The 12,729-nt window shown below is 38.1% G+C and overlaps 1 protein-coding gene across 1 annotated transcript; it reads right to left on the reverse strand.

Annotated features, from left to right (window-relative positions):
* Positions 1-5,144: 5,144 nt before the first annotated feature.
* On the reverse strand, positions 5,145-11,001 carry LOC112187887 (cytochrome P450 90B1). The gene is made up of 8 exons (XM_024326850.2): positions 10,544-11,001; positions 10,118-10,442; positions 9,871-10,023; positions 9,538-9,780; positions 9,346-9,438; positions 9,148-9,226; positions 8,910-9,016; positions 5,145-5,950 (listed from the first exon to the last, which is right to left on the reverse strand). Exons 1-8 carry the CDS (start codon positions 10,771-10,773, stop codon positions 5,654-5,656), a joined length of 1,527 nt encoding a protein of 508 aa, XP_024182618.1. The 5' UTR covers positions 10,774-11,001; the 3' UTR covers positions 5,145-5,653.
* Positions 11,002-12,729: the final 1,728 nt, after the last annotated feature.

A 12,729-nucleotide genomic window follows, 5' to 3' on the forward strand; every position in this document is an offset into this window, starting at 1 on the left:
AAGCCAAATCCGGAGTCTAATTATAGTCGCGCCTCCAAGGGAGGACGCAAGGAGCGAAACCCTAAGAGTAGGGATAATTCTGGATGTTCTGGTCCATATTCTCGCCCTAAAGAGGAAGAAAACCGCCAAGTTAGGCGTGCACGGAACCGTGGAGGTAAATGTGTGAAGAGAGAGAGAGAGGCCAAGCCTCCGGTTATGGTGGTAACGCCACCAAAGGCAATAACCATCCTCAAAACGCTCCCAGAGCGCCTCGATCAAGGGAACCTGACCATAATGATGCTTGTCTCAAATGTGGATCAACTGGACATTGGGCAAAAGCATGTAAAACACCCCAGCAAGTTGCAAACGCATACAAGACATATCGTGAAGCAAGGGAGGCAAATTACATGGAACAAGAAGATCAAGATAGAGATCTCGATCTAAGGGTGGAAGACTACAAGAATCAAGACCCAGAAACTGGCGATTTTGATTAAGTCTTTTTATTTTCCAAGAGATGTAGGCAATTGCCATATTATTATAGTAAATGCCAATGATACTAGTCTTTCTTTATAGAGGCGTACTCAATGTAAGTGTGATGTCTAGGAAGGTTTTGAGATAAGTGGTACTTAAGTGAGCTTTGCTCCACTGACATCTCTCTACTCACCTGGTCACATTTGCATTGAAATTACCAAAAGGAGTTAGACGACTACCATTGTTTTGCATGAGCTAGTTTATTGGATTAGATTCTTTTTTGGTTAAAGAAATGATGATGTAATTCCGTTTGGCTTATTAATAAAAGTTGAGTGCTTTTCTTTATGACTCCTTTTTAATTATGAGCTTTTCTTTTAGGAATGGATGAACTGCAATGTCTTGCGGATAGTGCGATTACGCACACCATTCTACGACATAGGTAATTATTCTTAGAGATGTTGCCTACATATTCCTCTGTGACTACAATGGCTGGGCCATCAGGTTTAGTTCAAGGACATAGAATGACCCAATTCCTATTGCCAAATGGCACCTTGATTAAAGGCACTGAAGCTCTCTACCCTCCTAAGGAAAATCGAACCTTATTGAGTTTTAAAGATATAAGAGCCAACAGATTCCATGCGGAAACGCATAATGAGAACGAAAAAGAGTTCCTTTGCATTACCTCTAATGATTGCGGGCGAAAGCGCATCTTAGAGAAGCTTATGTGTCAATCTAGTGGACTTTATGTCACTATAATTCGACCAATTGAATCCAATAATGTCATAAGAGAAGATCTCTTGGATTCAGACACATATTGGCTTTGCCATGACCAACTAGGACACCTTGGTCGTGACATGATGCTCCATATACTAAAGACTTCACACTGACATCCATTCTTCAGAGTGAGAAGAAGCAAGAATCAAAAATTGATTCCTAGACTTAGCAAGACTGCAACAATTGCAGCTTCTGGCGCTGCAACAGTCTTGGGGCGCCATAGGGCTGCCCAAGTCCCATGTGATGATGCCATTAATGGCGCCAACCATGAGCATGGCGCCATGGTTGCCTCTCCTAGTAGCCATGACGCCACAAGTACCAATCTCCATAGCTCTAATGCCATGATGGGAGACGTAGTCACACACTTTGCTTCCAATAGCGCTACAGATACTCAGGTCCAACCAAAATCCTCATTGGTTTCTTTTAAGGCCCCTCGCTCATTTTGCAAAGCCTGTTCATTTGGGAAATTAGGACCGAGATCGTCCTACGCAAAGGATCCCAAAATACTCATTCCGTTCTTACAAAGAATCCAAGGGGATATCTGTGGACCAATTCAACCATCATGCGGACCTTTTAAATACTTTACGGTATTGGTTGATGTGTCGACACGCTGGTCACATGTCGCGCTGTTGTCCACTCGAAATGTTGTTTATGCTAAACTCCTCACCCAGATTATCCGTCTACGGGCTTACTACCTTGATCATCCTATTAAGTCGATTCGACTTGATAATGCTGGGGAGTTTACATCGAAAACGTTCGATGACTATTGCATGTCACTAGGGATTGATGTAGAGCATCCAGTTCCCCATGTTCATACCCAAAATGGTCTCGCAGAAGCTACTATCAAACGACTACAAATGATAGCACATACATTGGTCATGCACACCAATCTCCCTATTTCTGCTTGGGGATATGCAATATTGCATGCAGCGACGCTAATTCGTCTACGACCCACTGCAACCCAATCTTACTCTGCGTTACAGCTAGTGACTGGGTACGAGCCTGATATCTCGCACTTACGAATTTTTGGGTGTGCCATTTATGTGCCTATTACTCCACCACAGCATACTAAGATGGGTCCACAACGAAGAATGGGCATATACGTTGGATATGAATCTCCAACCATCGTCCGCTACCTTGAACCCTTGACAGGCGATCTCTTTACAGCTAGATTTGCGGATTGTCACTTTGATGAGACAGTCTTCCCATCGTTAGGGAGAGATAAGAACACATATGTTCAACAGGAACGACAGAAATTGTCGTGGTCTATCCCCACTATGTCTCATCTCGATCCCTGTACCGCACAGCCCGAACTTGAAGTGCGAAGAATAATTGAGCTCCAGAACGTAGCAGACACTCTGCCTGATGCGTTTTCTAATGTTGCCAAAGTGACGAGATCACACATACCTGCTGCAAACGTGCCTGCGAGGATTGATGTCCCAAATAATGGACATAACGCCACTCCTGTGACACCAGGAGATGGCGCCATTGCCCAGAATGGCAATGATGTGGAGTCTATAGCCGCAGGTCCTGCAAGGAAGCGCGGTAGACCGATTGGTTCGAAGGATACTCGCCCTAGAAAAAGAGTGAATGAGGCACAAACAAATCCTTTGATCATTGATACTCAAAATCTGTCCCATGAGAATGTTCTGGATTATGGTTATGTCCAAGAGACATCATTGGGGGACGCCTCAATGTCAGAACCTATCCCTGAGAACGTAGAGATCTCTTTTAATTACACTAGTGTACATGGGAAGTGGGAAAGAAACTCCATCATCATTGATAATGTATTCGCGTATTCAGTGGCGCGTGAGATTATTGAGACCGATGACATCGAACCACGCTCCGTTGATAAATGTCAACGTAGAGCTGACTGGCCAAAATGGAAAGATGCGATCCAGGTAGAACTTGATTCTCTAGCAAAAAGAAAGGTATTTGGCAATGTTGTACCAATACAGCCCAACACCAAACCAGTTGGTCACAAATGGGTATTCGTTAGAAAGCGTAATGAGAAAAATGAGATTGTAAGGTACAAAGCTCGCCTTGTGGATCAAGGCTTCTCACAACGCCCTGGAATCGACTACGAGGAGACTTATTCTCCCGTAATGGACGTTATAATGTTCCGCTACCTTGTCAGTTTGGTAGTTTCCGAAAAACTGAACATGCAGCTAATGGATGTGGTTACAGCGTATCTATATGGGGATCTAGATACGGAAATATACATGAAGGTCCCAGATAGACTTCAGTTACCCAAATCAAGTGGCTCCAAACCACGGAGCGCGTTTGCGATTAGATTGAAACGTTCATTATATGGATTGAAACAATCCGGACGGATGTGGTATAACCGTCTAAGTGATTACTTGATTGGAAAGGGATATGTCAACAATGAACTATGCCCATGTGTGTTCATAAAAGGGACAAGTTCAGGATTTGCAATAGTAGCGGTTTATCTCGATGACATGAACATAATTGGTACCCTTAAAGAGATAAGGGAAACCGCTGAACACTTGAAATCCGAATTTGAGATGAAAGATCTTGGGAAAACACGGTTTTGCCTCGGTTTAGAACTTGAGCACGGTAGAGATGGTATCCTGATTCATCAATCAGCTTTTACCCAAAAGATGCTTAGGAGTTTCAACACTGACAAGATTAAGCCTTCAAGCACCCCAATGGTCGTCCGTAGTCTTGATCCAAAGAAGGATCCATTCCGTCCAAAAGATGACGACGAAGAAGTGCTAGAGGCAGAAGTGCCCTATCTAAGTGCAATAGGCGCATTATTGTACTTAGCACAATGCACAAGACCGGATATCTCATTCGCTGTGAACTTGCTAGCTAGATATAGCTCTGCGCCAACACGACGCCATTGGACTGGTGTTAAAGATATCTTTCGATACCTAAGTGGTACGATAGATATGGGCTTGTTCTATCCCTACAGAGAGACGATGGATTCGGACCCATCTAGTGTCAGGGACGCCACATATGGTGGACCGCGTTCCCTCTCCCCACCCCAAAATGATATAAGTGTTTTGGAAGGTTTTGCTGATGCTGGGTACCTCTCTGACCCACACAAAGGTCGCTCCCAAACTGGTTATGTTTTCACCATGGGAAAGACCGCGATATCTTGGAGGTCTACAAAGCAAACCTTAGTCGCTACCTCTTCGAATCATGCAGAGATTATTGCTCTTCACGAAGTAGTTCGTGAATGTATATGGCTTAGGTCCATAGTTACGTATGTTCGAAGCAATTGTGGTATGAAGTCTACTACAGATGAGCCAACAAGCATTTATGAGGATAATGCTGCTTGCATTGAACAAATGAAGTAAGACTACATCAAAGGCGACAACACCAAGCACATATCGCCTAAATTCTTCTACAAACAGCAACAGCAGAAGCTCCTCAAGATCAAAGTGAACCAGGTTCGATCTGAGGACAATGTGGCAGACTTGTTTACTAAGTCATTGCCCAAATCCACGTTCGAGAAACATGTGGCAAGAATTGGCTTGTGGAAATTATCTGAACTCCCATGATCGTAGTCATCAGGGGGAGGTGCAGACATCAGGGGGAGATGTCTACATATTCCTCTCGAATCGTGAAGGGTGTGTTGTGCTCTTTTTCCCCTTCGACAGAGGTTATTTTTGTCCCACCGGGTTTTTGTTACTTGGCAAGGTTTTTAACGAGACAACGAGAGAAGCACCATGTTTGGGCAACACAAGGGGGAGTGTTCAAGTAAACCCTAATTTGTTTTTGGCCCAAACTTTAGGTTACTTGCTCTAGTGGTAATATGATTAAATTAGAAGGATCTAGATTCCTATTCAATGTACGATTACTTTCCTTATATGATTGAGATTCTATGCATTGTAACCCTCTATATAAAGAGGCCCCTATTATCAATGAGAATACACAGCAAATTCCTCTCAAATTCAGTTTCTCTACAACAGAAACGATATTGATGATAAAAGTTTATAATTTTACAGAAAGGAATAGAAAAAAAAAAAGAAAAAAAGAAAAGAAAAAAAAACCATATCACTTATAAGTAAATAACTACCTATAAGTCCAAAGCTAAGGGACGATGAGGCAATTCGAATTTAATTTACAATGAGGAGCATGAGATACTTCCTCTATCGATCTCCTATAAATTTTCGGTTGGTGGGTGCATATATGCAGCATGGTTGTGGAGGTTGGAAGAAGAACAGGTGGTCCTTAAGCATCCCTGTAGTTGCAGTAGTACCTCGAGGTCTTTATCTTCCTTTTGCATATGTACTCATCCTCTGGAAGAAGATGTACTACTGCATATTAAAAGTCAAAACCAACTTCCAGTACTACAGCAACTACTTTGTACTCTCTGTCGGATCTAAGCTTATCCCATATTAGATTAGAGGATGATGATGATGAGTGGTTTGTTGGTTCTTTGAAGCTTCCATGGGGATAATCAGATAATGCATGCAAGGTGTTTGATGACTTGATTATATGAAGTTGTTTGGCGTTGAGCTCTGATTTGTAGTCCTTTCTGAAAGTCGACAAATGGGAATGCGAAAGCTTGGTCGTCCAAATCGGCCAACTCCCACTGGTAGTTGAGGACCAGGTGGTGGATGAAAACGGCCATTTCTAACTTGGCCAGTTCTGATCCGGCGCAAAGTCGTGGTCCTCCCCCAAATGGCATAAAGTTGCTACTTGTCATGCTCGAGTAAGATGTTGATGATGAAGAAGATCGCGTGCTGTTGCTTTGCTGCAAGATCGCCATCATAGACACAACATAATGAACAAAGAATTAGCGACAATGTTAAGGACTAGTGCCTGCTCCTTAACAAAATTAAGATTGCTTTATTAAGACAATTTATCAAACACGTTATCACCAACTCATAATGCCCTAAAACAGAAGGCGAATAAAATCAACACAATGGGACCAACAGATTCCTTCGACCTTTACCACATACTATTCCGATAAAAATGTTTTATACTACATTAACGGACCACAATACATTATATACCACATCTCCAAATGACGAGACTCGCTACGAGGGTATTGCCTTTATGGGTCAATCAGCATCTAGGTGGATTATTTATATTGCATTGTCATAGTGATTGTCATTGTCGGGATATGATCACTGTAATTTTGTATAGTTCCAGGGGCCACGTTAGGACCCAGTGGGTCCCGTGCCCCACTGGGATTTTACCAAATAAGTAGAATATAGTTTCTCACTTTGATAGAATTTCAAGTTGGTGTAGTGGCCGTTCTTTTTTATCAACTACTTATGTAGCTGCAGGTTTCAGGTTCGAGGTCTCTTACAGCATAACTAAGTTTTGTTTTTAATTTCTTGCTTTTTTAACACTAACATTATTATTTCTTATAATTTTAAAAATCAAAGATAAAATATGTTACCATCATAAAGAAAACTATAAATTTGATTAAAAATATATAATTTTTTTTTTGAAAGATAACTGATATTTCCGCATTTTTATTCTAATTTTTTTTTTATTAAAGTTTAATATATTTAAGTTTTAAATTTTTTTCTAAAATTTTTAGGTGCCCCACTTAAGATTAATTTCTGTCTCCGCCACTGTAATAGTTTCATGGTGTCTAAACCTTTTTTTTTTATAAGTAGATACCGCTTTGCTCTGGGGATTTTTCTGGAACAGTTCTGGGCTAAAGGGAAAAATAAAATCTGGTCAGGACCAGTTTGGCATTTGACCCACTAAGAGCAAATTAAAGAGTACCCGATGATGCACGTGCATGTGAGAAACCCCACTGTCCACATGGGGTTCCAATCATCTCGAACCACATTCTCTTCCCTCCCCACACGCACACTCGCTGGTGTGTATGTCCGTACACCCCACGCCCATGTATTCATATACACCTTCAATCCATGGATTGATTTGATCAAGACACCACATCCAAAAAAAAGCAAATCCATGAGATCCCCATTGCCCCTTGCAACCATCATCCTATTGTGCCTTATCTAATTGGTAAAAAATCACAAATAGTCACTGAGTTATGACTCATACGACACTTAACTCACTGTATTTTCAACAATATCACTTAATTTACTCACTTTTACATCCGTCTTTCACTTAACTCACTGCAGTTAATTCTACCGTTAGAAGCCGTTAAAATTGAGGGTATATTTGTCAAAACGCTTAAAAATACATTTTTAACTTAAAAAAATTCTAACTTTTTTTCAATTTTTTTTATTTCTGAAATTTCTAATAAAAAGGGATTTTATTTTAATTTAAGTATAATTTGAAGAAAAAAAATTGTCTTTTTTTTCTAAAAAAAGTTAGAAATTCAATTTTTTAGTGTTTAGACAAATATACCCTCAATTTTAATGGCTTTTAACTATAGAATTAACGACAGTGAGTTAAGTGAAAGACGGATGTAAAAGTGAGTGAGTTAAGTGATATTGTTGAAAATACAGTGAGTTAAGTGTAGAATGGGTCATAACCCAGTGACCATTTGTGATATTTTCCCTATCTAATTTTGATGACAAGATATTGATGGAATATTGAGTCTATTGTCAATTGGTGCCACACGTTTGTGCAGAGAATACGAATCGGGATCATTGGTTTGAATAGAATTATACTTGAACATACAGTTTTGATTCAAAATCTTACACACAAAAAAAGAAAAAAAAGAACAAAAAAAAGAGACAAAACTAAAAGATTGTTGAACCTGAATTGCAACAACTCCATTGGTGTGCCTATCCAAATTCCCATAAGTTGTATTGTACCCTTAGCCACTCGTTTTCTCAGTGCACTGAACTTGAAAATTCTGGTTTTGTGTTTTAGTAACTCATTCCAAGAAAAGAATGTGGACCTATTTTGCAACCTTATTAGTTTGTCTCGTCTAAAATTCCATTGTTCCCATGTTAGATTGTCACTCATTTTCTTATCGCTCCAATAATTGTCAATAACTAAAGTCATTTGATTCCTTATCTATGAAGAGGAATAGAATCTTACTTATTCATCCTTCTAATACTAAAGTGACATGCACATGAGGATATAGCTCTCAAGTTACAAGTCGAGAAGTAATAAAACAAAAAGAAACACACCAATGTGACACGACATTAATCCAACACTATATGTGATATTGACTAATGCTGAAATTGTAAAGTAAAAATCTACGAGCAGGATGAGGAATAGAAAGTTTGGATCCCCATATCGTAAAAATGGGCAAACATTGCGAAGCAACCAATTGGGTCCACGACCAACGGCTGGTTTGTGAGTCCCATAAGGGCAACCCTAAACACAATGGGGATCTTATCTTCTAACTTGTTTTTCATATAAAACTATATTACACTTTTTAGTAGTTGTATTTCTGAAATTTCACCTTCATCTTTCATTAAAAAAGAAAATTAAAGATTTTAAGATATCTTTTGATAGGATATTAAACATTTTGTCCGATCATCTAATCATAACTCACCAAATGTATAAATTTAAGGCAGGATAATAAAACTGAATGTTTTGTTAGCTCGTTCAAACACAGAGCAAATATATCTTAATTTTTATATTATTTTTCAAATAAAATTAAACAATTAAAAGTTCAAACATATTTGCTTTATATATGAATGAGCTACGTAATTATTGTCAAAATTAAAACCCAGTTGCGGCTAAAGAGAATCGAAAATGATCATGATTATAAGGGCAAGTTGTGTTATCAAAGACCAAAGCTAGCACTAGGTATGACTGACCTGCCATCTCCATGGATTGAAGTGTTGAGGGTAGTCAAAAAGCAAAGGATCCAAATGCATGGCTGCAATTACCGGAAGCACTTTCCACCCACATGGAATGTCATAACCTTCCAAAGTTTCAAACACCCACAAAAAAAGAAGTTCAGTTTTAACATATACTAAAGCAGCCTCAGATTTTCAGATGACTTTATGGACCCAACTCCCCACTCTTGCACCAAATTCTTCTCAACACACTCACCTTTGTACCTCACATCTTTCAGTGCCTTTCTGTGTAAAAACCTCACCACGTTCCCGAGCCTAAGTGTCTCACTTATTACCTTCACATAAAAAAATAGATACATATAATTTTAGTTTACAAACTAATAACGCAGAATTTTTTATTTAACTTAATAAAAAAACTTGAACTTCAGAAATTAATTTGCTTTTAGTAACTTACACATTGAGTGAATTCCATTTTTTTGTAGTCATCCCAGTTCAACTCTGTCTCTCCTGCTTTCTTCTTGGCTTTGACAATTTCAATGTGCTCTTCCTGCACAACAAAAGAAAAAGCCATTAAATAGAAAACAAATTGAATCAAAACCCAGAATTTTTTTTTTGTCCAGCTACGAGTAATGAAATATATTCTTACCCTTAACTGCTCAATTGCATTAGGACAGCCAGGCAAGAAGTAGATGGCTAAAGCTATGGAGACTGATGAAGTTTCATGACCAGCAAAGAGCAAGCTCAGTATCAAGTCAAGAATTTGCTCCTTTGAAAGATTTGAATTCTTCAAAACCCATCCAAGAAGATCATCTTCCCCTATGTTTTCACTTCCCTTCTTCACCCTCTCTTCCATTTTGCGCTCAATGAACTTCAGAATGGTTGATCGAGACTGTGATGAACCAATGTTATAATTATTGAAAAAAAAGAACAAGAGAGAAATATGATTAAAGCTTTGTTAGGAGGTGAAAATATAAATTACCTGTAAGGCTTTTCTGTAAGCTGTCCCTGGTAAATTTAATGGAGCAGAAACCACACCCTTCATGAAAGTAACATACAATTTCTTGAGCTGCTCTGTCTCTGGTTCTCCAGGATCCAAGCTCATGATGTGTTTGGCCATCAAATTGAAAGTGAACTGCAATCACTTTTTCATTAACCCGATTAACCTCTTACCTTTTTTTCTTGAATTGCAAGCATTCATTCATTAATTCACAAAATTTTTTACTCACCTTCTTAGCTTCATCCTGAGCTGAAAACACAGAATTCTCTTTCCAGCTCCCCAAAACAAGCAAAGTATGCTTCTCAACTTCTCTCAGCAAGTGGGTTCTGAGTCTGGCATGGCTTAAGAAATTGAGGGATATAGTCCTCATATCTCTATGCATGTCACCCACTAAAACCAACATAGACCATTTTCCAAGAATCCCTCCTATGCTTCTTGGGTAGCTACATTCAAACAATCTGCCTTCATTTTGTAGTATGAATCTATTGAGCCCTGCGTCAGCTGAAACTATAGTTGGCTCCCCAAACAAACTGGACTTGTAAATTCTCCCATACCTGCAGATGTAAGTAGAGGATATGAGTTTGCTTAGTGCACAAAACAAGACATGGGTTTTGATATATGAGGCTTTTAGGTTTCTGGGTCTTTGCTAATTTACCTTGAAATATGTTGCTCCATGAATTCTCCTGTAGAGGTTGCACAGTAGGGCTTCAAGTAGCCTATGGTTTCTCCAAGAAAAGGCCAGCCCATGTTTCCTGGTGGGAGATTGAGTCCTCTGATTTGGTGTTGCTGCTTCTTTCTTCTGATGAGAATGAGGAAGAGGAATAGAGTTAAGATTGAGGGAAGAACACAGAGGATTAGCTCTGAGTCAGACATGGAGGCTGGCATTCCCTTGTGTTTTTCTCTGTGGGAAATTTGGTTTGCTTAGCTGTTTTTATATATGCAAAGGTGGATAATCAGTAATCTGCTTTTTGAAGCCTCTCTACACACCTGTTGAAAAGGAGGTAGCTGGCTTTAAAAAGTTGCTTAAGAATAAGCAACTCGTTAATGAAAAGCATGGAGGCCAAGGTCCCTTTTGTAAGCCTAGCCTTCTTCTTCTGTCTTTTGAGCGAAAACAGCGGAGAATGAAATCGAGTTTTTAGCTTCGCACTCAATAGGGTAGTGAAAAGTTGAAAGTTCTACGTGTTGAGAATATATACGTCCTACATGGGAAAAATGAGACATTGTCTATGAGTTTATAAGGGTTTGAGTCATTCCATCCATTGTCAATTAATTTTGGATGTGAACCTCAGATTACTTTATCATGATAGCAGAGCGGGTTACCCACGTGTGCATGCGTAACGGCCACACGGGCTCCACGTCACCCAAAAGTTGTCCATGTGTATGGTTTGAAAATTTGTCACACGTGCAGGGGCGTGTTGAGAATATATACATCCCACATGGGAAAAATGAGACTTTGTCTGTGAGTTTATAAGGGTTTGGGCTACTCCATCCTTTGCCACTTGATTTTGGATGTGAACCCCAGATTATTTTATCACTATACATCCCACATGGGTTTTAGATGTGAACCTCAGATTACTTTATCATTATACATCCCACATGGGAAAAATAGAACATTGCCTATAGGTTTATAAGGGTTTGGGCTACTCCATCCATTGCCAATTGGTTTTGGATGTGAACCCCAAATTACTTTATCACTACGGTACTCTACAGTCTTAATATTCAAGAAAACATTAGTTTCTCAAATAAGATAACAATTTTGATTTTATTTGTAATTGTCATTACAATTTCTAATTAGCCTCCGGTAAATGCAGTAAGAAATTTTGGGTAAGAAACTTCAATGAGTATGAATGTGTTGAGTAAAAACATGGATGATCATATATGACATAACCTTGCAATAATCATCTGCGTCATCATGGCAATCTGGTATATTAACCAGTCAAACGATTCTGTTCATCGAAAAGAAGTAATGGCAGTGTGACACAAGAGATTGTCATGGTTTGACCTATAATAGTAGCATAAGGGCATCTCATCATGTAACAATCGTACCCAAATTAAGATAGTACAGCGGTTGATTTGATAATTTTATTCAGTATATTTTTTTGTGAGATAAAAAAAAATACACCTTACTCTGTTATGAATTATTAAATGACATATATAACCTACTATAAAATGACTATTAGGGACAATAATTATACTCAAAAAATGGTTATATTTATTTTCTCTAGACTTTCCAATTCAATAATATTAGATTGCATTCTTTATTATTTTCCCTATCTATTTTCATTTTCCAATTTCACTACGTACTCATTAAAGCATTCATATATATATATATATATGTGTGTGTGTATATATATATATATATTAAGAAATAAAACTATGATTAGATAAAAATGTATGATATGCATATTGAACGCATATTAGTCAGGGAGAACAAAATAAATTGTATTATGCCCTAAATCTAAATCTATCTATTATATTTGTAAAAAGAAGAAGAAAAAAAAAAGCTAGCAAATAAAAATAAATAAAAAATATTTAAATAATTAATCATGAGGTACATAAAATAGAGAAACATTGAGAAAAAATGATTAATCTTTTTTTTTTTGAACAGCTAAAAAAGAAAAAGGTAAATAAAAAAAATCACATAATAGTTCATGTTATTTTATTTTTATTAATTTTTAAAACTCAATACCTTGTGTTTGATTTTTTTTTTTATTGGATAAGAGATTTATGTTATCTGATTAAGGAATGAAGATATAATTAAGATTTATAGAGTAATTAAATCATTGAAATGACTAAGTTTTTTTATTATAAAGATCTTAGTTTGTTTGTAAATTAATTATA

Source organism: Rosa chinensis, chromosome 2, assembly GCF_002994745.2.
Source record: "Rosa chinensis cultivar Old Blush chromosome 2, RchiOBHm-V2, whole genome shotgun sequence".
NCBI lineage: Eukaryota > Viridiplantae > Streptophyta > Magnoliopsida > Rosales > Rosaceae > Rosa > Rosa chinensis.

Excerpts from the sequence above, each read along its gene's own strand:
- LOC112187887 (XM_024326850.2), bottom strand. The coding sequence starts at position 10,773 with ATGCCAGCCTCCATGTCTGACTCAGAGCTAATCCTCTGTGTTCTTCCC. Across the intron at positions 10,024-10,117 it reads CTCAGGATGAAGCTAAGAAG|TTCACTTTCAATTTGATGGC; the intron begins GTGAGTAAAAAA and ends AAGTGATTGCAG. Across the intron at positions 9,227-9,345 it reads AAATGGAATTCACTCAATGT|GTAATAAGTGAGACACTTAG; the intron begins GTAAGTTACTAA and ends TTTTATGTGAAG.